General features: G+C 41.9%; 2 protein-coding genes across 6 annotated transcripts in view; one reads left to right on the top strand and one right to left on the bottom strand.

Annotated features, from left to right (window-relative positions):
• Positions 1–19: 19 nt before the first annotated feature.
• Positions 20–4,571, bottom strand: LOC104919479 (uncharacterized). 4 transcript variants are annotated; one of them, XM_010731510.3, is made up of 9 exons: positions 4,557–4,571; positions 2,883–2,996; positions 2,553–2,659; positions 2,352–2,464; positions 2,208–2,262; positions 1,142–1,243; positions 437–1,051; positions 271–310; positions 20–177 (listed from the first exon to the last, which is right to left on the bottom strand). In XM_010731510.3, the coding sequence occupies exons 3-9, from the start codon at positions 2,637–2,639 to the stop codon at positions 86–88; spliced, it is 1,104 nt and encodes a 367-aa protein (XP_010729812.2). In that variant the 5' UTR covers positions 2,640–2,659; positions 2,883–2,996; positions 4,557–4,571; the 3' UTR covers positions 20–85. The 4 variants fall into 4 exon arrangements, with proteins under 4 accessions (XP_010729812.2, XP_010729813.2, XP_010729815.2 ...); XM_010731511.3 differs by lacking the exon at positions 4,557–4,571 and having other exon boundaries at positions 2,553–2,680; XM_010731512.3 differs by lacking the exon at positions 271–310 and having other exon boundaries at positions 63–177.
• A 189-nt stretch (positions 4,572–4,760) lies between these two features.
• gas7b (growth arrest-specific 7b) overlaps positions 4,761–24,701 on the top strand; it is a 64,324-nt gene continuing 44,383 nt past the window's right edge. The window contains exon 1 of one of the 2 annotated variants that reach the window (XM_010731508.3): positions 4,761–5,190. In XM_010731508.3, the coding sequence (XP_010729810.1) occupies positions 5,011–5,190 (180 nt within the window). In that variant the 5' untranslated portion in view covers positions 4,761–5,010. The remainder of the gene's footprint in view (positions 5,191–24,701) is intronic. The other variant, XM_010731509.3, reaches the window with a different exon arrangement.

Below are 24,701 nucleotides of genomic sequence, written 5' to 3' on the forward strand. Positions count from 1 at the left end.
AAACAATAACATATAGATACTCTTTGCTTCTAATTTATTAAATTATATGATTTGCGAGTAGAGTGTAGCGAGCAGCTGGTGTGCTTCACTCCTCAGTGGACACACGCATCATCTTTTTCCACATTCGACCGAAGAAGTGAAACAGTCCTTGCTTCTCCTCTTTGTCCTTCATTTCATCTGGAATAAACAAAAATACTGAAGTGTTAGCAGAAGTATAATGTACAGTAAGTCTCAAATTAAATAAGGTTTTGGAAAAGCAATACAACTCACTACTTTTTTCTGCAGCCACAACACTGCACGCCTCTGGAGCCTGGAAAAACCACTCATGAATGTTAAACTTTAAACACAGAGCTTGTATCTTCTACACGGTCAGTAGAAGATCTTCTGAAAAACAATCATGTGGTAAAACAGGAGTATGGCGGTTCTTTCTTATTACCGTGCAGTTCTTCTTATCCTGGCGGGGAGTACGTCTGTTTGCAGCATGTCGTGCTCTGTCGTCCATGTCCTGGATGGCACAAATGACGTACGGTCCAATGATAAAGCTTCCGTCAAAGTCCATTATGTGGAAGGTTTTGGAGTGGTCCGAAAATCTTTTGTAAATGGCTTTGACAATATCAAAGGCCACTGCCGTGCAGATACTCAGGAGTCGAGCTTTAGTCAAAGTCCTGTTCAGACTTGGGCATGTTCCTAATGTGTCAGCCAGCTGTTTGCCAATCTGAGGGCTGGCAGCTTTGGCTCTACTTTTCAGAATGAAGGCCAAACTGGAGCCACTGTTGCAGGCTGCACCCGCCATCTGGGAGGTCCTGACCTCAACAAGTGGTTCTGGTTTATGCAGGAGGAACTCCAGAGCAGTTTTCACCACCTGTGGCACTAAAGGTGCAGTGGTTCTTTGAAACTTGGCAAACAGAGCTAGTTTGGTACGCTTGCCGGTGCGAGTGCTAGTGGTGGTGTCAAGTAGCTTTTTGGACAGTTGGTGGAAGAAGGCTTGAACATCCTGTTGTGCTTTTGGGCAGATGACTGAGAGAAACATCTCAAGACCCTCCAATGTGACCTTCACAGAGTAAAAAGATAAAAAGGAGAAGAAGAGTGAGTGACTGTAGGATGGTGAAGGAGTAACTCCACCTCTCCACCTCATGGTTACCTTTCTTCTGAACTGCAGCGAAAGGCGCTCCTCGTTTTGAAGATCTTCCTGGACCTCCTTCTCCAGCTGGTTCACACAGAGGCGTCTCGCTGAGATCCAAGCCTGCAGACAACACTTGTTACTTGACAGAAGCACGGTCTTTAGCTCTGAAGTTCTACTCTTCACCTTGCTGCACTGATGTAGCAGTGTACTCCTGGGTGTGTCAGTACACAGTGACATCACTAATGGGTGTGGTTACAGGTGCAACACAGCACACTTGTGACCACGCCAGTGACGATGGCTGTGGTTAAAGGTGAAACAGACTTGATAGTTTCACCCAGAGAGGTGAGTGAAATTCTGCACAGCTGGATGTTAAGTTAGTCCTTAAAGGACCTTTGATTTGACTATTAATATCTCACTAGTAAGAGAGATTTTCAAAACATCCCAAAAGTTCTAATTAATGGCGTACAATTGATCTATAAATCATGACCTAGTCACTTAGTCAGTTAAGAAAGTGGGACAAACATGGCTCTGAGGCAGTTATTAAAGTTTAGCTGGCTATGTTTATGTATTTATTTGGAGGGTCTGGAGACAGGTTTGCTGTTTTTTTATGTTAACGACTGTCTTTTGTTACCACAGAAATCAAATTGAATATTGCCTACATTTTCCCTGTAATTACGAAATCAGTTCCTTTGTGGGAAATTCCTGTACATTAATGTGTCACTGATACGACATACGGTTATGATATAATGATACATTTAAAGGTCCCTCTCTGGTGCCCCTCAGTGGTAATTTATTGCTGCTTCATGTGTGTACCATCATGGCTATAGAGTGAGGCTGTGTTTGTTTTAACAGAAGAGACGTCACATCCAGTATGTTTCAAATTCAAAGCTACATTTAAAATAAAAAAGCACTCTCTCCACTCTTAGTTGGTCTGGTATGACTGGTAGCTTGGTGGCTAACGTTAGCCTGTGTTAACAAACTCATAGATGGAAGACTTCAGATTTGCCGTCAGTCTGTACCTGGCAAGCATAGACGATCTTTAAATTGACTTCTATTTGCTGTATCACATGTAGGTTGTATTTACCAGTTCAGCCAGAAGGAGCTTCCTGGCGTCTGCCCTTTCTGCTATTTCCCGAAACCTTTGAGAATAAGAAAGATTTAGTGATCCACGTTGACAAACTGTTGCATCGACAGTGAGCTTTAATCTAAAACGTCAGCGTGGACTCACTCTTCCAGGAAGCTTCTTCCACCCAGCAGCCACTTCTTCATATCTATAGTAGATAAATTAGAGGGAATCTCATGCTTCTGCTTCATGAGCACAAACTGCCTCATGAGCATCTTCTGCAAGACAGAACCCCACATTCACAGTTTGGACCACCTGGCTTTAATATGATCAATGCATCTTTACATTTACAGTGATAAGACTGACCTCTGCTCTGTAGCGCAACCGCTCTTTGTCTGAGAACGAGGATGGCCTCATGTACACGACCTCCTCAAGAATGAAGTCAGTGTCCATGTTGAACTGAGGTCAAACACCTGGAGAAGAACAGGAGGCACCTTTAGAGATTCAGATGAAATGTTAAGCGTGTAACTCGTAGCACATTTCAATGAGGAGGAAGTGAGGATGACAGCAGCACGAGGCCGAATAGATTTAGTTCAAATGAAACAGCATTTAGTGGAAAAATACAGTCAGTAACCTCACTGTAAAGAATGACAGCATCTCTTTTTCGATGAAGATAATGATGAAGACTTCACATACCTGGTACAAAGAGGTGAAGATGTCCCTCAGGTTGACACAGTGTGTGTGTCTGTGTGTGTGTGCAGGATGTCCATTTGCATCATTCTGATGCTTCCTGTCACCATGCAGCTCACTCTCAAAACAAAACAAAAGAATATTTATTGTTATCCATCTGAATTATTTGTACAAATCATCCAAAAATCCTTAGATATATTCCTTAGATATTAGAGCAATAATCTAAACTTTTTAAAGGTCCCATATTGTTGAAAGTGAAAGTCTACAAAGACTACAAGATTGTGATGTCACAACTATATAGTGCCCACCCTCAGCCACGTGTGTCACTCATTAATCAGCCAATCAAAAGAGACGCTCATTAATAGTAATGAGAGAAGACACAACACAAAACTTGCATGAGAAAAGAGTGAGAGACGAGTTGTTAAACTATACTGAGACGGTTTTTGGTTCTATAAACCACAAATATACAGAGTGAAATACAGGACTTTTAAACAAAGAACAGGACCATAAAAAGCCCCAGGATGAATGTATTATGGGATTTCTTTAATGCGCCTGTGTCATTTCTGTATGAGACATTAGATCATGGAAAAATAGAGTCTGGATAAACCTCCATTTAAGAACTCCTGCTGTGCTAATACTGCACTCAAACTACTCACTTCATGTGTGTGCAAGGCTACCTTCCTTCTTTCCTTCCTTCCTGCTTTCCTAGGACGAAAGAAAAAAACCCCACTTGCTTGTGGTTTGAGTTATTGTGATATGTGTTGGCTAAAAACAAACAGTGACGTGTCAGAACACCAAGCAACAGAGCAAATGAGGAACTAACAAGCTCTGTGTGTGTTGGCCACATTTCACTGTTTCATCTGAAATGAAAGATTGCAAATAAAGAAACAAGATCTCATGAAAGTGTTCAGCGGTGAAATAAAATGACACCAAAGCATCTGAAGATAACTATATTCACATTCTTTAATTCAGTTTGGAAAATAAATGACATCCAATCCTCCCTCAAGAGTTATTTTACTACACAACCATCATCATCATCACCTTCACAGAGCGCCTCAGAGAAGACTTCAAGTGATATCAGTTCTATAATAACGCAGACTAAATGAATAAATAAAGATAAAGTCAACAGAATGAGAAATATTAGAAATATAAAACCAGCCCGGTAACGTTGGTACATTAAATCATCAACAGAAAATCAGTGAACGCAAAAGTGAAGAAGAGCTGGAGGGGAGTTGCAAATGTCGACGAGTCAAGTTTACTACAATAACAGACGCCACTTCCGGTAAACCCTTTCAAACTAAAACTCAAAAAGGCGCTATGCATAAAAAACAAATAAAAATACACTGGCAGTCATTCTGACACACGGCATATACTGCTGGACATACACACACAGTATTTTAAATATATATTTGTATAGCTGGACACTTCACACACAGGTAGCCAGTCTTTAAGTGCTTTAAATACATTTGAACAATGACAGACACTAAAATGTGCTTACTGATATTGCTATAGGACTGCTATGGCTGCTATTGCTGAATTAATTTTTCATAAGAGTCATTTTAATTAGAACTTATAGGTTACAATTGCTACTACTAATAATATCTTACTAAAAAACGGTTGTGCCTTTTAAACTTTAGCAATAGTTTGACAAAAAAACGTTTAAACTCCAGCTCCACTTACTGTTTTGTAAGTCTAGCTAGAAGCTTTCAACTATAGCTCACGGTCTTCCTCGGTAAATGCAAGTTGACTCGGTTGTCATGGAGATAGCTTCCAAGACAGCGTTTGGTTTGTTTACTAACATTGTGCTTTTATTTTGAAGTCGGACGCATTCAGTTTCCGCTGTGTCCCCGCCCCGCTGCTCGCAGCTTGCCGCAGGTCTGGTGTCGTCCCCCCGCAGACAGAGCGCTGAGGCTGGCAGCAGGCTGGAGGAGCAGAGCGGCAGCAGGAGGAGAACCTGTTCACCAACTCCACTTCAACTTTAACTGCGCCTCTCTGTTTGACCCACACGAGCTCTAAACCCGGACTAACAAATAAGAAAAAGAAAAGAAAAAAACTCTCTCTTGTTTTAAAAAGTTGATTTAGTCTCGGAGGAGCCCGGGGGGAGGGTCCGCGTATAACACAAGTTGTTCTGGCGATGTCTGGATCTTACTGCAGAAGTTTGTACCCGTTCAGCGGGGAGCAGCACCAGCAGGGACTGAGCTTCGAGGCCGGGGAGATTATTAAAGTGGTCCAGGCTCTGCCCGGAGGCTGGTGGGAGGGGGAGAGGGATGGAGACAGGGGATGGTTCCCCTCCAGTTACGTCCAAGTCCTGGAGGTAAGAAACATCTCATCCCTGATGATCTGACCTTCATCACATCAAGTTTTTTTGTTTCTATGATTTTTGATCTCCTTTTTTTTTTTTTTTTAAACTTTCTCTTCTGTCACACACAGTGTGTGGTGACAGGGGGTGGTGGGGTCAGGGCACACACACTCACACACTTGAGGATAAAGACAGCATTGACAGATGCACTAATGAATGCTTTTCCCGTGCTGTGCTTATCAGATTAACTCTAACCTTCCCAGCCTGGCCGAGGCTGCACACTTCCTCATTCCACACACATTCCACTCAGATACTCAGGTCTCGTGTGTGTGTGTGTGTGTGTGTGTGTGTGTGTGTGTGTGCATGAATGCACAGGACATGCTGCCCTCTCTCTCTCTCTCTCTCTGTCTCCCCTCTCCACCCAGCCTCCTCCACTCTCTTCACACACACACCTCTTTCTTTGAAACTTGTTTGTCTGTGTGTCCTGTTCTCTGACAGTTTGTTGTAATCAGCTCGTATCCAGGAGGGACAGGCACCACGCCAGCGTTCTTTCTCTCGGCTATGGCACCGTTGCTGTCACGTTTATCACGTCTTCACTGTGAACGTGAGAAACATGATTTGTGTGACCCCCCGAGCTGGAGCTGGAGCTAGACACCCTCTTATCGTTTCAGAGCAGTCTGAGGAATGGAGTTTGCCGGGTGGGGCAGCGGGGTGGTGCAGGGAGCAGAGAGAGACTCTTGGTTTCACCAAGCATCCACTCAGAGGAAGTGTGGAAGAGCTCTGAGGTCCACAGTGGCATTATCAGGTGGTTATTTGTGACTCGTGGTAGCAGATCAGCATTTCTGCTTTTGTGAAGTGGATCTTCTGATCCTGTTTCAGACGTAACACTGGCTTTTATGTCGGCCAATGAGTAAGAAGACATTGCTGTTGGAATGAACTGAAGTTATGTCTTAGGAATGTTTGGATCAGTGCCTCTAATGTATAGTTCTGCCACCAGAGACACGTGTATTTATAACTGCACAATGTCCTGCTCAGTTTGTGTCGTGGGATTCGGTCTGAGAGAAAAACAAGATGAAAACAAAAGTGTTCTTCTCCAAAATGTCTCATAAAAACTCCATCCGTCAAATTGTGATCTGAAGCTTGATCTCCGTTATATATGATGATCTGTCGTTCCATCTACCATGTCGTATACAGATGAGTCAAATCATTTTTTTCTAGTTAGAGTTGCATCTCGTGGTCTTCCTCAGTGGATGGAGTATATGTCTAGAGAAAGCAAAACCACATGCTCCTCCTACCTTTGACCTCATAGGCTCCGCTCTCCACGGCATGAGCCTCACCAAGACCCCGTCCCTGTCGCTGCAACTCGCCTTCTCAGAGATGCCCTCAGGTGTGTTGGCAGCTCCAGGCTTTAGAGTCTTTTTGCCACTCATTGATTCGTGGAACATAATGAACCTGAAGCCCCGTTTGGAGCCAGGGCGGCGTGTTCTCATGTGTTTTGTACTACACAGTTGTTGGCAAAGGAATTCTTAGAATCTTCAGGATTCTCTGCCATTGATGTCACTATCTGAGGGGTCATCTACATTTGTAAAACAGCCAGTAGGAGCGGCATCTCTCTGAAAAGACCTGTGATTGGCCAATGTCTCCCGTCACGGGCTAGATTTTCTAAAGCCTGAACACAGAGGTCTCTCTCAGACCACTTGAATTACAATATGCTAAAAGATCCCCCCCCTGAGCTTCAAGTGAACCTTTTTTCTCAAGCTGCTGTCTCTGAGGTCAAACTAGCACACAGGTAATCGAGAGAAAAGAGTGGTTAGTTGCAGACAGGAAACTCAAGGCGATAGAGAACATGCAGGACTAAAGCATCGTCTGCTTTCTCAGCCGGGTGTATGGACACGTTTTATAAAACACTGATGTGAAGCTCGATAAGGGCTCAGGCCTGAAGCTAGACCAAAATAAGCAGCAGCAACACGCTTATCTGATGCTAGGTCTGACTTATCTTGGAGAGATTCTCCTCAGTCACATTGGGGGAAAACGGGCCTCTGTGGTTATCCGCTCGTACCGGATGTTTGTGGGCTTGTGGGTACAGATCTATATTCTCACCACTAACCCACCTTTCCTGTCACTCTAGCTGCTCTCTCCACTCGAGTGGAACCTCCTAAAAATAACCAGCGAGGACTGTGTGGAGGCTCACTGATCTGCTTCGTTGGGACAGTTGCACCATCAGCCCCGGCTCTACCTGTTCTGCCAGGCTGAGGGGCCGTCGCAGCTCTATTCAGATGTTAACTGAGACCAGTTTCACCTCATACATGTGAGCGTCTCTGAGGAAGTTACAGTTTTGATTTGAGTCCTGATGCACTGATTGTCTTGTAGCCGTTTCCTCCTCATTACCAGTCATTGTGTGAGGAGAACATTGTTGTATTTTAGAGACAAAACAAAGTGGTATTGATCCTGTCAGCGAACTCTCTGCCAGAAAGCAAATGTCAAGATATTCTTTTAATATCAGCGAGAACCTGGCAGATACTTGACTTTTAAGGCAGATGATGATGTTGATACTTGAATGAAACCAGACTCATTTATATATAACGTGAAAATATAACATAAACAAACATTTTGTTGTGTGTAAAGATGCTTTACAGACAAAGATGGCAGTAACAATAGAGACAACAGTTCATTTAAGACAGTAAACGATTTAAAATAATAATTCTAACACATTAACATTCTGTCAATGACAAAATCATCTTCAATCAAGGTCCTCTTTACTAGCTTAAACAATAAAGTGAAAGCAGTAGGGTGTCCTTAAGTTAAAGGACCAATATATAGGATTTAATGGCATCTAGAGGTGTAGATACTGACTGTAACCCCCTCGCCTCACCTACTCTTTCCTAACGTAAAGGACAAACTTGTGTGGCCCTGAAACCTAATATAAACAGGGTGTCAGTGGTTTGTCCATTCTGGGCTACTGTAGAAACATGGCAGCTCAAATACGATGGATGAGGTCCTAGCTAACAACAAAACTGTTGTTATTTTTTAAACAGTTTTTATTTTAATGTGATTATACACTGATGAAAACATAGGTCATGCTTATCAATCATTTCTGCCACACTCTGTAGGTCTTACACACCGGACCTTTAAAATGATTTAGTCAATCTACTTTATGAGGCTTGAATTGAAAGAATTTGAATTTAATATGCATGAACGCTACCCAAATAGCCTCAGAAGTTTTCCTTGCATATCTGTCAACATGCATAACTGTGATATGTGATTACTGGCTGATAGTATTTACCTCCTTCCCCTCAAGACGAAATGACGAGATTCACTTCCTGCGTCATGTAGGCTGAGTTACAAATAATGAAACTGGGGGTTTCCTTGAATGTGTACATAATCTCTAGGTTGATGAATGTTACAGTGAACAATGAAATACTCTACTTCCTCATTCAGGTAATTCCTTCAGACCAATGTGTAAGGAAATCACTGTCGGCGATCGACAAATGATCATGAATTCAGTCAGCTCGATGGGGATTTTGTAGAGCTGGCAGGGAACAATGCTTCTCTGATTGGGCTCTGTTGTCATCTTCAGTCTTGTGGTTTGGTTCTACAAACAGCTCCATTCTTCCAAACAGAATGAATCATTCAGAACCTGTTGCTGCCTGGTGCATCACACACCGTCAGACTGTTTCTCAGACAACACTTGATGCTGCGTTAGAGTTAGACTGTATAATCTGAAGGAAGAAATAATACAGACTTCCTAAAACGGAAACTTTCACTTATATCAACAAAACACACCTCTGCCTAGCTCAGTGGAAGTTTTGCTGCTAACAGCTTATGATGGCTGTTTAACTGTCATTACTGAGTCAGTCCTCCAGCTTCACGCCTCTCATTTGGTTGATATTTTTGGGGGTTTTTCGCCTTTATTGGACAGTTGAAGGCTGAAGCAGACAGGAAATGTGGAGACTGGTGGTTGGAATTGAACTGTGGGGGCTGTGGCGAGGAGTTTTAGCCTTGGTACATAGGGCGCTTGCTCCACCAGGTGAACTACTGGGCCACCCCACGGCTCTGCTTTATGCTTCTCTTACACTATCTTTAGCATTTACCATTGTCCAATATTTCTCACTTGTGGCTATCCAAGTTTCATTTTAAAGGAAATTTATTACAGCTTAGCTTTTTATATGTGTGAACATCATTTTATTAGTTGGTACCAAAGCAATTGCAAAGATCTGGGAACAAGACAACATTGCTAAATAGTCAGGCTAAGCACGAGATGAGCCAGCAGTCTTAACCCACAATGTTTTATTTCATTCTTTGGTCAGGAAGACTCTGATGAGTTTTGGTTTTACTTTCACCTTCCTCTTTGTTTATTCTTCTAAACAATTTTGGCTAATCTTGAAGTTTGGTTGTAATAGATCGGAATGATCATTGATAGTTTAACAGTTCAGGACTTTGGGAAATGCATCTATTTTAGCGTAAAGACTGAAAGCAAGAGGAAAATGTTAGTCTGACACTTTGTCTATTAATAGCACGTAACTCCCCTGACAAACCATACACTTTCGTTTTTCACCTCTGTTTGTGTATGCAGCGAAGAAACAAGACACAGAGTGTTCATCGGTGAGCTTTAGCAATGCAAATAGGTGTATTTTTGAACTTTGGTTAGCTCTTCCCTTCTCACCAACAGTCTTTATGCTGAGCTAGGCACAACACTTTATGACTCAAGTTCTAGACTTAACGGACCGACGTGCAGTAATCTTCTTGTCTAAATCAAAAGAAATCAAAGAGTCATGTTTGTTTGTTTTTATAGACATGTATTTATTGAGTTTTAACAGTTTACAAAATCACATTTTAATACATTTAAGAAAACATCAAACAGTCAAAGGAATCCACTCCCCCAAGGAAAAATAAATAGTTAAAGAAAAGACAGAACTAAAAACGAACTAAATCGAGAACTGGGTAACGACATTACATAATCATACACAGCTTAGTGTCACATGGTTAAGGTATCGACAATTAGGGATATATCACCTTCAGGTTTCCAGAGTTTCCTCAACTTCACAGTTCTCCAATAATGCAAGAAAGGGCCTTCAGATCTCTTTGAATTTGGCTGATTTCTTTTTCAATGTGTATTTTAACTTTTCAAGGATAAGGCATGCTGATAGTTCTTTCAGCCAGTGACCAATAGAAGGGCTCTTGACATCTTTCTGAAAAGAGAAATCAAGCATCTAGCCTGTACTAAACATGAGTCAGTCATTTTCCTCTCTTTGCTGTTTAACATACAGTCCTTTGGATACAAATGAAGAATACAAAGTATAGGGCAGTCGGGTACTGGATTCAAGGTCATGAGAAATGCATTTTAAAACTTCATTCCAGAACTTTAGTATCTCAGGACAGTCCCACAGACAGTGAAATGAGGTGCCCTTTTCAACGTTGCATTTAACACAGCTGTCAAGAATATTTGAATTCATCTTATTCAGTCTATCTGGAGTAACACAAGTTCTCATTATCCAGTTATATTGAATCATTTTGAGATGGGTATTTATTGTTAGGAGTTGAGCTCTCGAACACACCTCTCTCCAGAGATATCTTTTTGAAAGTCATTTACCCATTGAGTTTTCCTATGCTCAGTAGAGTCTTTATGATTTTTCACCAGCATGTTATAGAGTAAGGATATCTGACCCTTGCCTGTACAATTATTCATCAAAACAAAACAAAACTCCTTAACTGTAAATATTTGAAGAAGTGTGTTCGAGGTATATCATATTCATTTATAAGTTCCTCAAATGAAGCTTGTTTGCTTTCCTTACATAGATTGTTAACTAAACGATGAGTCATGTAATATGAAATATTTCAAAAAATTAAAAGTCATGATGATTTTTTTTGCTATCAGCATCCGTGAGCAGCTGATTGAGCAGCTGTTGCTCCTCTCAGTGGACATCAGAAGTACAGTGTGAACTGTACTCTATGAACGGTTCTTCCATCCACTCCAGGAGAATGTTGCATTTCTGGAGTAATTATGGCTTCCACCAGAGCATTATGAGTCATAATGACAGTGAGTCATATCAGTGTTTGGCTCATTAGTGCTGCTCAATGTTCACCTAATGAGGGGGAAATGAAAAGAAAGCAGTAAGAACAAAAAAGGAGTTAAAGCAGCAGCTGAAAAGCTGCAGCGATGAGTCGGTTGCCATGAGTTTCTGTCTGATGTGACTCAGCGCAGTTCAATAGAGGATATTGTCCCGAACAGACTCGAATGCTTTAAGGTTTAGAAGCTTTTATCAGCAAATGAATTGGACTGATTCACTCATTCATTCAGTCAACCTGCTAGCTTGAAAAAAAAAAAAACATTTGTCAGGCTGCCTGTGGTGTGTTTGGAGCTGTCATCACTGTTTCCAGACAGATGTTTGAATGTGGGGCTCTTTGTGACCATGCTGGCTCCGCGTTACTGCTCTGTTACTCCATCATTCCATGCAGTAATGTCTTATTGCCGCGATCCATCTTTTTGTTTCCTTTATGTGATTCAGGGCCACTTCAGTCTTTACCTACGTCAAAGAGGATATTTGTTTTTCTGAAAGCAGAATATCTGCAACACTCACTAATGGATTGTCATGACATTTTTGGGGACAGGTTGTTGATTCCATTTAGGCATCTGCACCATTCTAGTTTCTATTTTTTATAGCAATAAATAGAAATGCAATTCCAAACCTTGAAGGATGGTTTGCCGGACGATAAATAACAAAAGATTGATGCGATAGGGCTGATGTTTTTGAATGCAGCAGCAGAAACTGGCAGAAGTGTTGGCCTCCCTGACTCCCACCTGGTTGCTGCTTTTCACTGGATCAGCATTGGCAGGATTCTCAAAGCCTCTTGGCATTATAAAGTAATTAGATTCTGTATCCTGCGCTGTATGATTAAATCCAAACGATGTATCATGGCGATACAGGATGGCATCAGCTGATAAAGACAAATGCTTGTCTGGAAGATGACACTTAAGTTTTTCCTATGGAAGCCTGTGCATGCCAGAAAAGACAAAAGAAAAAGAAAAAATTAAAAGAAGGTATGCCAAGTCAGTTTTTATTCAAAAGTTCTGCATGCTAAATGAGGATTATGACTTATGAATCTGAGTTATGACATACCAAAGATACTCTATTACAAAAGATAACACGTTACAATCACTTCCTGTCTCCTAAGTGGCCGTGCTCTCCTCTCCCTGATCTCCACACCTCGTTTGGAAGTGTTGTGAACGTCGTGGCAGAAAGTTTTAGCTGAGTTGTTTTAGGTGATTTTGGTGAAACAGACCAAAGATTCAGCAGAAGAGATATCTGTGTCACTGCTGAGACAGACAGGTCTCAAACAATGTTTTTTTTTTCTTCTCCTGATTTATCCGTCTGAAAAAAATCATTTTAGTGTCAGTGATTATGGAAAGGAAGAATAGTTCATAATCTGTGATCATGTTCACAGATTAGCGTCAATAGACTAACCCTCGGACCTGCTGCTGGTCTCCTAAAGGGGAGTGCCACATGACACAGATATACAGGAAGTGACTCCTCAGTGAGGCGGTTTTTTTTCTTCTTCTTTTTTTATAAGTTTGACTAACTAAATCCAAACTGAGATACCACGTAACATTAAAAAAAGTCGAGACTTTGTGACACAGTGACTCATGTTTGACTCACTAAATCAAAATGATTAAATACTGTTATCTAATAACATTACACACTTTATAGCAGGCCTTATTTTTGTGGTGGTGCAAGCGCTCTGACAGTTTGGTGTTTTCATAGCCTTGAAATTCTCTCTGCTCGTCTGCTTGGTATTTTGGTGCCCAGTGCAAACCACAAACATACAGGTGGGAGCTTCATTCAGATGAGGCAGTCGATGGTATTCTGGGACATCTCAGAACCACGTCTGTCTGCCACAACATCACTGCGCTGCCATTTTATAAACTAGACTAAAGCCAGTGTGCAGCAATAACTGATTAAAATGTAAACACGTTATTTTATTCAAACATTCTCCACCCAGTAGATTAAATCGAGATTAAAACTCACCGTTTAATGTGGTTAAAGCAGGAATGTCTGTAAATCTGCACTCATCTATAAATTAATATGTGTGATTCATACAGTATCTGTTTTACTTCATGACAACCCTGCAGCGTCTGAAGGCAGCGCGACACATTAATACGTTAATAAACCGGCAGCCTCTGATGTGTGTCGCGCCACGTCAAAGTGCCACACAGCCCTCTGCTGTGTTTACCTTCTTTAAATCATGTGCAAACGACACCAGGTTGCTAGAGAACAACCGCACACACACCTCTTCACACATCAGGCTGGTCCATTATAACGCTGAGACTATTGTACTATTTAACTGTTAAAGAAAGACAACACGTGTGGGTGTGACGCTGTGTGTTCACGCCGCTCTGAACCATCCAGACAACAATGTTTTCCTGGAGAGACACATTTTAATTTGTTGAGCCATTGTTGCCATGTGTCACTGTGATTGGTTCAGCTGTTTTAGACCAGTTATGTGATTGGCTGAGAGTGTGTTTAGCAGGTGTGCATGGAGACACCCACACAATCCATGCATCAGAGACCTGAAGGGCCACTTTGCACCTCCTCGCATGATTTAAAATAGTGTTATTTGTTAAATGTTTTATTAGGTAACTTCAGGGCTAAAAAATCTTTTAGTTTAAAAGTTCTTAAATGTAAATATTTTTATATTTCTTAGTGTTTTATTTGATTAAATTTGAGTTTTTTGCTGTATAGATGGTTGGTGTGACGCACTTCATATAAACAGATACTGCAGATGTTTGTCTATCAGTAGACATCACACCAGCTGCTGGTCGGGCTTGATCTTCCAAGACCAAACCATGCCAGCAGCCCACAGTAAAACCAGTCTAAATCACTGAACTGGTGACACACTGGGTTACAGCCTTTAACGACTGGCCAGAGGGCAGTTACACACTCTTGTTGCTCTGTGGCTACATTTGACATTCTCATAACAGTTCAGGACTCCCTACAAGTGTTGGAGCTATCAACATGGGCAGTTAACATGTAATAGAAGCCCTGCAGCTGGGCCTGCCAGGGGCCATCTAGAGGGGGGACTCCCCCCATTGACTCCTTCATGTGGATGAAATATGTCGAGTGCAGCGTGCCACGTATTATACACTCAAGTGTGACTTTCTTCTTCCACTTGAAGAGGCCAGTAATTTGACCTCAATTTGAAGATGATGTAATGTTGATTTTCCTAAATGTTAATATTGGGCTCACCTTATTATTACAGCATCATGTATTGTTTCTCTTTAGTGTGAATTACCGTGTGGCATTATGTCGCCCTGTAGCCAGGGGAACTACTGTAAGCAATTTGCAATGAGCTGTAAATTATAGAGAACTACTTTGTCTCCCTAATGCTTCTTCTGGTAGAGTGTCAGCTGTGTTTATTATGAAACTGTAGAGCCCAGAGTGATTGTGTGTGTGGGGGGGTTGGCTTCTCATGGAGGTTTGGATGGTGATTTAGCCTGGCATAATCCCTGCAGAGGAAAGCCGGGGGGTCATACCGCTGCTGTAGAGCCTGGAGGATGCAGCCAGGTGCTTCCCCCGCACGCTGGAAAACTAACACCCACCCCTCCCTCGCTGACGTCATATCAAAACACAGTCATTACTTGTCATGGAACGTACTCGTGTTAAACTGCAAGAATGACTGTGAAATGCCAACTGTGCCATCTCTGAAGCATCTTGTGACAATGAAGAATAGATTTGAGGTCTTCACACGTGTATTAGCCACCAATGAGGGCTGTGTGCATAGAAATAATGCCTTTGCATGAACTTCTGTAAAGAGGCTGCTGTTACGAGTCAATTTGTGACCCTTTAAAATAAGTATGATTAATGTAATAAGGTAAATTTGTTACCAGATTTAGGTAATGGAGGCAGAAGGAAAGCTGTAATCTCTTTGGTGTAGCTATTTTGAGTTATAGCTTGAAAAACATTAGCTCAGTTTAAGAATAATTACAGTTATTTTCAACATGGGCCTCATTCTCCTAGTTTTTTTCTTTCATACCAATGGACTTTGGCCAAAAACTAGTAAAATACTCCTCTGTAGTGCTCGGTAAATCTTAATTTGCAGGGATCATTGGACGAAGAGTTGATTCGATGGGGCAGAGGGTAATTCAGAATTGATCAATCAGTTCTGTTCTTAGTCTGAATGACTTGTATTCAGCTCTGCTTGGCTGAGCTCAGGGTCTTAAATAACAGTATTTACCAGTACACTGGATCTGAGCTAATTATCTTGCCTGCTTCCACATGGAAGCCTTGCTTGGGTGGTGCTGATGAGAGTGAGTATGTCAGAGTCTGTGCCCCATCTTCGATGTATGGCTTGATTTTTAGTGTAAGGCCACGTCCAGGAATAATGTGGTCATGTCCTCCTCTGTGGCTGCTAGAGTGTTCAAATACAGCTGCTAGAGTACTTGATAGTCAGGGCTTAGGAGACAGATTTTAGCCGTGTTTGTTTAGGATCAGCTCTTCTGTAGGTTTAGATATTTCACCACACACTTGGATTGTTATTTGGAATACACTTGTCCACCAATCCATCTATTTTTTGCTGTTTATTCCATCCAGGTCATGGTGGTTTGAGCCCGCATGCTCTTTTCCCTAACCACATCCTCCAGCTCTTAGTGACCATTCCCAGGCCAAATGGGATGTATAATTCCACCAATGTATTCTGGGTCAACTGCATTTCAGTTGGATATGTGTGTAATCCAAGAGGCATTGATCAGATGCTGAAGGAACCGCAGCTCTTCAGAAATTCAGAATGTTTGAACTCCTCACCATGTCCCAAAGACTCTTGACCACAGATTTGAATCAGAACAAAGACTGACATGGAGCTGGACTCCCATGACAGTCCAGTACACTGCTCGCTATCATTGTCCCAATCCACCTGTTGATTTCACAATAAGTACCGCCCTCTCTCGTGGACAAGACCCTGACATCCATCACTTTGCACTTCAACCTTGAAGTGGGCAATCCACCATTTTCCGGCGGAGTACAATTCCTCAGACTTTGAAGTGCCTGAGGCAGGGATATGCCTGAAATGAACTTGTTTTTACAAAGTCCAACCACATCTACAAGCAAATATACTCATACCTGCTTATATTATCAAGCAGGATAAGATGTGATGAATCATACAAATATGGACAATGCCACACACTTTTGGACATTCCATACATCAAATATTGGAGTAGTTGTTTAAAGAATGAAAGGCAAGAGAAGTTCAACCCCTTTCTACTTTTATCATTATTGTACTTGGAATGTGTAACGACTGATGGTTTGCTCCATCTTTAGGTACAACCGCTGCATCACTGCCTTTAGATCCTTTAGATCTGATACTCCACCTTACCAGAGATACTTTGAACCCTTCACTTTGGGTGGCAATTCTGAACGGAACAATCCAGCCACCAGATTCTCAGAGTCTTGCTGTTTCACACTCGAGAGTGCCCTGAAGGTCACACGTTGATAAAACCAGCAGACCTACATCATCGACTTTAAACTGGGTGATTACTGTGTGGGATATTAATCTAAAATTAGAGCATGTGATTCATAACTTCCAACACATCTTGGTTCTTGAGAAGAATGAGGTGTTTGAAAGGGGGAAATCCTGACCAGGTGGGAAAACCCAGATCAATTTAACCTCAATAGTCTACCAGTTGATATTTCTCAACAGTATACACACAGTCTTAACCACTGGCATGCACACTCAAGAGGTAAACTGCATCTGTTTACAAGAGGTTTATGGTTTTTTCGAGGACAGTGTGCATTAGGCTTAATGTTGAACTGACTCTGAACCAGGATGTCTGGAATTGCAAAGCTTTACCAGCTGAGCGAAGCAATCTCTCTTTGATAAGTATTTACTGTATGTTGTCCTGCAATGGTTATTGACCGGTCACAGCAATGACTCACTGAGTTACCATCAAGTGCTCTGTGAGTTCAGTACTTGAGTGGAAAGCAGAACAGCCGATTGACATGCTGCCATATCGGATGCTGAGAAGATAAGCAGGCCTTCACACTGCGCACAGAGCACGCTCCTTCATATGCAGTGCTGTCTTAGTCGAGTTGTGCGGCTGAAGCTGGGAGGACGAAGAAGGCTTGAGAAATTCACACAAACTGGACGGGGCAGGATTGTAACAAAACAGGCTTTGTTAGCCGTCCTGGCCACGCTGGCCTGTGCTGAGGCACTGAGCAGTCACCAGTGACAGCTTGCCTGTGTGCATGGGCAGTATATATATGTGTGAAGCACGTATGCGAATCCATCGTCCTCTCTGAGCGCTGGTGTGTCTCTACATGTGGGAATGTGGCTTCACTTCAGGCTCCCACATCTGCCCAAACCAAAACAATGTCTCCCAAATAAAGATACGGTCCACAGCCCCCATCACCCCCTTTCCCCCTCTCCCTGTCTCACTTTGTCTCCCTCCAAGGACTCTTTCACTCCTCCTCCGTTCACTGCAGCTCGGTCTCGCCATATCTCCACACATTTTTATCTTGAAGTCTAGTAGTTAGCGGCCAAGCCTACATGTGAGAAATTTCTGCCTGACTGTATTTCTCACACGGGGTTTGAAACGCCCACTGAGTGATCACGGAGGGCTCTCGACTCAGCTTCAGAAGAGGTTAGTGCTACAGTCTTTATTGGGGCCTGGTATCAACAAGGATGTCCCTTAGTGGATATAAAGAAGTGACAACTGATAATTAGGCCTGAGCTGATGTCCATTGGGCAGCTGTGTCTCTTTTCGCATCAGCATTTGTGTGTGAACTGAACTCGCCTGTAACCCGGGTGGGCCGACATGACAACACTGCCACAGAAAGGGAAGGTGAAGGTATTTCTGAGTGAATAATAGGAAACAGACACTTCCCCTGTCTGTCACACCTCTGTTCCCATGCTCCTCTGACATGACGAGGTAGAAGAAGCAGCGAGCGGGGAGGAAAGAAACACGTCCACAGTGTGTCCCTCGCTACTATTTCAGTATAAAACTCCAGACCAGAGATGGCCCACGCTCTGTCTGCATCTCATCACAATGAGGATTTTTATGTTTGCGGCTGTGCTGCTTGCTTGTGGCTGTTTACAGCTCTGCTCCAGTATGTATACAGCTGGAATTTGTTTGGTTTCTCTTCAAGACATGCATCCCTGTATACAGTATGAAATGTCTTAACAGTGTAGGGAAGTAGACAGGCATGCCACACACACTACCTTTTTCAGGAATTGGAATGAAGTGAGGACATGATTATGTTTGGTATCCCCCGGAGCTCACTTGATTTTTTTTTTTTTATCTTAAGTAATGACTAAAGCTGAATATGATCAAGCAATTACTAAGAGGGCTCACAGGTTGATCATAAAACAAGCAATCTTCTGCTAAAAATGTCTCATGTTCTTGTCTGCTGACACTTTATTTGCCGTGCCTTGACTGAGACACAACGTAGACTTCACTTTGTACCTCGACCAGTCGCATCTTGGACTGTTTGTATTACAAAAGAACTTAATTCTTCCTCTCGATGGTTCCAATAACATCATTCAGCTTTCACTTCACCATGTTCTCACATGTGTACAGAAGAATCGTCTGTTTTTGTACTCTGTGGGTCGCAGAACAGTCAGGACGTGCTGTTTTTGTCAGGACATCGTGAGGCATTCGAGATGTTGCTTCAGCTGTCGTCACATTAAATAGGAATATAGGACTGTCCTTTAATTTGAAATTAGAGCTACAGCTGAAGCTAGTGCAATGTAGGGAATTCTCAAAGTTGGAAACTTTTCATGGGTCTTAACAGGAAGTTATGGGAATAAACAGGAATAAACTGGGAATTTACAAAATTGGAGGTTGGCCCTTAACAGGGAACTTAAATATAGTTGAGAAAAATATATTTTAGCATCATCTTGACTAAAACAACCAGATTTTATGCAGGTACACTTGAATATCTGCTATCACATGCGCATAGCACACTGCTTACTGCAGGTCTATTGAGGCCACACTACCTACACGCACAGGTGATTTCTGAACCTGGACCACACTTTTCCAGGGAGTTTCTGATTTGGAATATTCCCGAGTGTATCTTCCCATGGAAAGTTTCTGGAAAGTTTCCAGAAATTTACCGGAAACTTTCTGCCCCTTTGCAACCCTAGCACAATGACAAAACACCTTTGAAGTAATGCTTGGAAGCATTTTGCAAGGACTGCAACATCGTTGAGGGTCACGTTCTGAGAGCTGTGTTACAAATTTCCTTTTGAGTTTGAATTTGCTTGAACTCGACTGGTTGAGAAAGTGAGAAAGACTAAACGAGCCGCTAACACACACAACACCCGGGCCATTATCAGTGTTGATATTGTCTCTATACTCTCTACACATGATAGCAAACTTAACTTTTTGAACGATTAAAACATCACAGGTGCTAAAGATACAATTATGTCTTTTAAAATGAGGTCATGAGTTAATCATTTCCCTTTAAGATTAAAAGGTCACTGTTACACCACTTCCTAACTGGAAGCAAGCAAACTGTAGCAGATGGAGCATGACAAATTGACATATATAACTATGAGTGATCACAAGCACAACCTTTTGTCAGCCTTATTTCTACATAGAGGACAGTTTACTTATAACTCCAGCCCTTTTTGAGGATGTACTGAAAAATGGTGCTGTGAATCATACAAAATGTTTCTCAACCTCACAAATCATCTGGCAGAAATTAAACCTCTCCCACACAGCCATGTTGACTGCTGACCCGTCTTGCATCTCCACACTTTTTCCAAGTTTGAGGTGAAGCAAATGTCCGAAACCTCCGAAAATCTGATGTTTGCATCATTTTAAGTCGATCCACAGAAAGCGGCGCGAGGAGTTTGTAGCTTGCGGCTAGAGAGATACGACAGCTGCGGCCTTGCTTGGATTCACTGGATTCTATTGGCTGAATAGTCACTGCAGAATGCAACAGAACATCCACTTCTCTGCCAGCATTAGCAGATAACTTGCTAAATACATACACTACTCTGAGCAGAGCTTTGTGCATTCAAGGAAGTAACATTGGAGTACTGTATTTAGAGGTTTATTGGCGAAGTTTCCACAGATGTTTTGACATATTCCCAACTGGGATGTTCTCAATCTAAGTGTTTTCAGTATTTGATACTAAAACATAACTTTTACCTGCATATTTGTCCAGCTACTATAAAACTACACTGTATAAAGACCAGTTTTTGGTCTCTGGTGCTGTAGTCGAGGATCGTTTCCACATCATTAACAGCTCACGTATCACCTCATGTTCCTGTCCGTGCTCCGCCTCTGGATCCTTCCAGCCGGAAACTCTACAGCTGCTTTGACAGACCTTGACCCCTACAGACGCTCCTCTCTCCCAAAATCCAGATGTTTCCACAGGGGTCACTGGAGGTCAAGTTCAGTTTACACAGACACACACAAAGAAACAAGACACAACATGGCAAAGAATTCGTTCTATTTCACACCCGCACTCTCAACTGCACACCGGAATACACACACTTGTCACAAGTCAGGGGGCGCTGAGTCACACAGGCATGTGTGTGTGTGTGCGAGGACAGCTAAACTTTAGTCCTGCTCAGTAATCCGGTCTGTTGAAACTCTGGACCACTGAAGCTGCACATTGGTCCTCCTCCACACAGCCAGTGAGTGGGTGACCAGCATTTCACAATCCACGTGATCTCAGACAGCGACAGTTTCATCCAGTGACTCACCTTTTTCAGGACAATCGATGTCTGTACAGCAACGCCGCAAACCTGCTGTAAGCTGACGACTCAGGGTTTGCTGTTGCTGTAGTTGATGAGGTTATTCTGTATGGATTTTTGAAATAACACAGTAGTTACTCACAGGTTGACTCTTTAGAGAGTTGTTTTAAGATCCAAATATTGATTTTAAATCTTCACTCGCTTTCCTGTCCTCTAACTGATCAGTCAGCATCCCAGCTTATCTCGTCTGTCCTCTATTTTAAAGTAAATACCTCGGATCATACCACGGTTTTTCCACTAGAAGTGAGAAAATGCCCTGGGTTTGAACTTCCTTTAATGCCTGTAAAGCAGAAATAGGCAGAGTCTTTAACTGTGAGTCTCAGCTGAGGCTGTTAAAGTCCAGGTGAAGGGCTAACAACCCACTTTACTACACTGTTATTCTGTGAGTGACCTCAAAGCAACACTGGATTTATTTATTTAAAAGCATTTTTCCGAGGGAATTGAACAAATTTTTCTTGGTTTTCCAGGCATGGAGCCAGTGTCACTGAAATAGAAAGACCATGAGGTATTTTGTTTTCCATAATAAGAGATGCTGCCTGTGTTTGGGGGCGTGTGGGAATGTCTATAATCTGAGAAAGAAAACACTGGGATCTGTTTATAATACTAGGATGACCAGTGAAGTATCTGGTTTCTTCTTTTTTAGCATCATAAACATTTGACATGCTACAGTTCCTCTCCAGATACAACATTCTGAAGTCGACTTGACTTTGATTAAAGGTGTAAAAAACAATAATTGGGACTCAACGATTGAAAGTACAATAACTGGAATCATGATTTTGTCTAATCAAGCTTTAGATCTGAACCGTGTTTAGAGTTCGAATCATCAAACCTGTCACAAGTGATGTTTTGTGCCTCATGTGGGCAGTGCAACAAGCTGTAAATGATTATGTTATGAACCATGTTAGCAAACAGCTGTTTATTTACACATGTAGCAGATTAGACACGGATTAGCATTAGCGTTCATGTGTCTCTGGCCACATATGAATGTCCAGTATTCACTCTCTCTGTTTTGGTTTATTGATCTATTTGACTGTGTTCACTAGTCCATATTAAACTTTGCTAGTTGGTAACTAGTTGTTAGTTTCTAACTTTGTCTGCTGTTTGGCACAGGGAAGGTGGTGCACAGTGGGTCTATTCAAACAACTCTACTCTACTGTACTTCCCTGAGAGTAGTGAGACTGATCTAAAACTGAAAACTCTTTGTTCTTAATGATGTTGAATACAAAATAAAATAAATACAAATATCATTTAAGGTCCAGTGTGTAGGATTCAGTGACATCGAGTGAAGAAGTTTTAGATAATGAATAACGCTAACTGAATACCCCTCGCCTCACCTTACCATCCGAGTATGTTTGCCTACAGTGGCGAAAGGCCCCGTCTAGAGTCAATGTTTGTTGGTTCTGCAGTACTGTAGAAAGATGGAGGTTCAAGATCATCTGTCAGTATAGAAGTCTCACAACAAAAACATAAAGAATCTTATTTTCAGGTGATTATACACAAATAAAAACATAGTTATGAACATTATATTCCATTTCTGTCACCTACTGTGAATAGGGCCCTCTAAATCCGACACATTGGACCTTTAATTCTCAGTTCGGATAGGTTACGCTTTTTTTCCCTTTCTCCTCTCTCTACCTCAGGATGTTATTTCTGTCTGTGGAAAGTGAGTCTGAGTTGTTCTAAGTTGTGTTCTTGACTGTTGCTACCATTTAGTCTTAGTGACTGCTGTCACCTGACTGTCAGTCAAATTTCCAGACTACTACTGACTGTAGTCAAAGAGAACGAGCCATAACTGCACTCATGTTCATCAGGATCCATCACACAAGAGACACCAACAGAAACATTCAGCAGCATTATGGACACAGTAAGAGTCATCCTACCATGTTTATTATGGGGTGCAGTTAGGTTGTTTCAGAACAACACATTTATGTTCTGTCATGTAAAGTTGTTGCAGCGTCCCCTGGAGTGATTTAAGACCAACAGAACCACAACCACAGCTGGATTTCAGTCTGGCCTTTTGTTCAATTTCACTCCTCCTTTCCCAGCATGCTTCTTGTCTGTCTTCTTCTTTACTACAGATTAAAAGGCCAAAAACAACTTTAGAAAAGCTTGTTGGGAATGATTTGGGGAATTACAACACATCATTCATGTAGTCAAATTGGAGATAATTAGAAAAACATCCTTCTCGTATTTGTCATATTCATTATCTGATGGAGACATTTTAATTAAGGCACATTTCAACAGCTCACAATCTGTCGGTAAAAACAATATTGCTCTTAGACTGTTATCTGATCTTCATGTTTCTCAGGTGACTGCTGTAATGTCTAATGCAGGTCGAATTAGAAGTTAATCTTTCAAACCGGAGCACAGACATGTTGAGATCGTCTGTGGTTCTCACAGACAGCAGCAGTGATTGTTGTGGTCGCTCTTCACTCAGCACAGCTTGGGATGAGTCCTTGTGTTCTCTGCCAGGGGCTTTTCTGGCATGCTGCGTATGTGGAGCCGAAGACAGTCTGGGGTTTAGAAGGTTAACCATCTGGAATGGTGCATTATTTAATGTTGCATATGCCGAGACAAGCTGGCACTGAGATTTGTCACACATCCCACCACCAAGGTGCTCCCATTCTCTCACTCATGTCTGTCAGATCAGTCACAAGCTTCTATCTGAGAGGAGACTTGAGTGCTTGTGGTTCAAAACATTGTTCAGTCGAAGCTGCTTTGTGAGTTTTTGGAGATCTTTGGATGTTGTAAGAGACAGAAATTCACACAGGAGATTCAGAGGCACTGAAAAAGAACCACGTCAGCAGCCGAAAACGTCTAAACGTCCAAGATTTTTGCATATTATCCGTGTCCTTCTGACTACCAGCAGCCCACTCCCATCTGTCTTTGCCGGCATCTGAGAGCCATTTCTGCTAACTCAGAGAAAAACAATACTGTGGTATCATTTTACTGATAATGAACATGTGACCGAACAACAGCGAGTCTGGAGAAAGCCAGCAGGAAAGATGCCAGGATGTGCAGAGAAACCCCCACGTGTCTTTTGTTACAGGCGCATGGTTGCACTGATTGTAGATCTGAATCTGATAGAAGCAGACATTTTGGCAGTCGTTACGGGAGAATGTTGACAATACAAACTCACTTAGGGTTAGACAGTATAATAGCGATGGATTTAAATGTTACTTGCATCAGTAGCTGTTTCTATGAATGTATTTTGAACTAATGCATCAGAGAATGATGATGAAACGGCACAATCAAGTATTTTTGAAAGAAGAGTTCATTTTTGCGCCTGAAACACTTTTTCTAAATAAGTTCTGATGTACAACCTTTAACTCATAAATGTTTACATCCAGTTTTCTGCTTTTTTGTTTTCCCCCTTTTGAGGTTTGATTACGTCATCTTGTTGCGCCCTTTTCTTCTGGTTTTTCTGACTGGATATTCACATAGTGAACAAAAATGATCATAAATTCAAATTTTCTTTGTTGCGGATAACGTGAAAATAGGTAAAAAAATTTGCGATACCGTCATATGGAAACGCGGTTAATGCCAGTAGGGATTTTTCTGTTAAGATCGAGATCACAGCCGTCAACAGTCTACTTTTCGCACGAATGGTACAAATCGAGGTATTTAATCTTTTTTTATTTCAAACTTCACATAACCCCACTGACCAGCAGATCTGCGCTACAAGAACAAACCAATAGAGTGATGTCGTCAACTCGGTGGCTATGCCGATTGGACAAATTACTTCATGTAGCGCTTACTGGATTGATGTACTG

The sequence above is a fragment of the Larimichthys crocea genome, chromosome XVI (genome assembly GCF_000972845.2).
Source record: "Larimichthys crocea isolate SSNF chromosome XVI, L_crocea_2.0, whole genome shotgun sequence".
Taxonomy (NCBI): domain Eukaryota; kingdom Metazoa; phylum Chordata; class Actinopteri; family Sciaenidae; genus Larimichthys; species Larimichthys crocea.

What these genes read in the sequence shown, in the direction of transcription:
- LOC104919479 (XM_010731510.3), bottom strand. Translation starts at nt 2,639, where the DNA reads ATGGACACTGACTTCATTCTTGAGGAGGTCGTGTACATGAGGCCATCC. An exon ending in GGTTGCGCTACAGAGCAGAG is followed by an intron (nt 2,465 to 2,552) that starts GTCAGTCTTATC and finishes TCTGTCTTGCAG; the next exon opens with AAGATGCTCATGAGGCAGTT. An exon ending in CGCTGCAGTTCAGAAGAAAG is followed by an intron (nt 1,052 to 1,141) that starts GTAACCATGAGG and finishes TACTCTGTGAAG; the next exon opens with GTCACATTGGAGGGTCTTGA.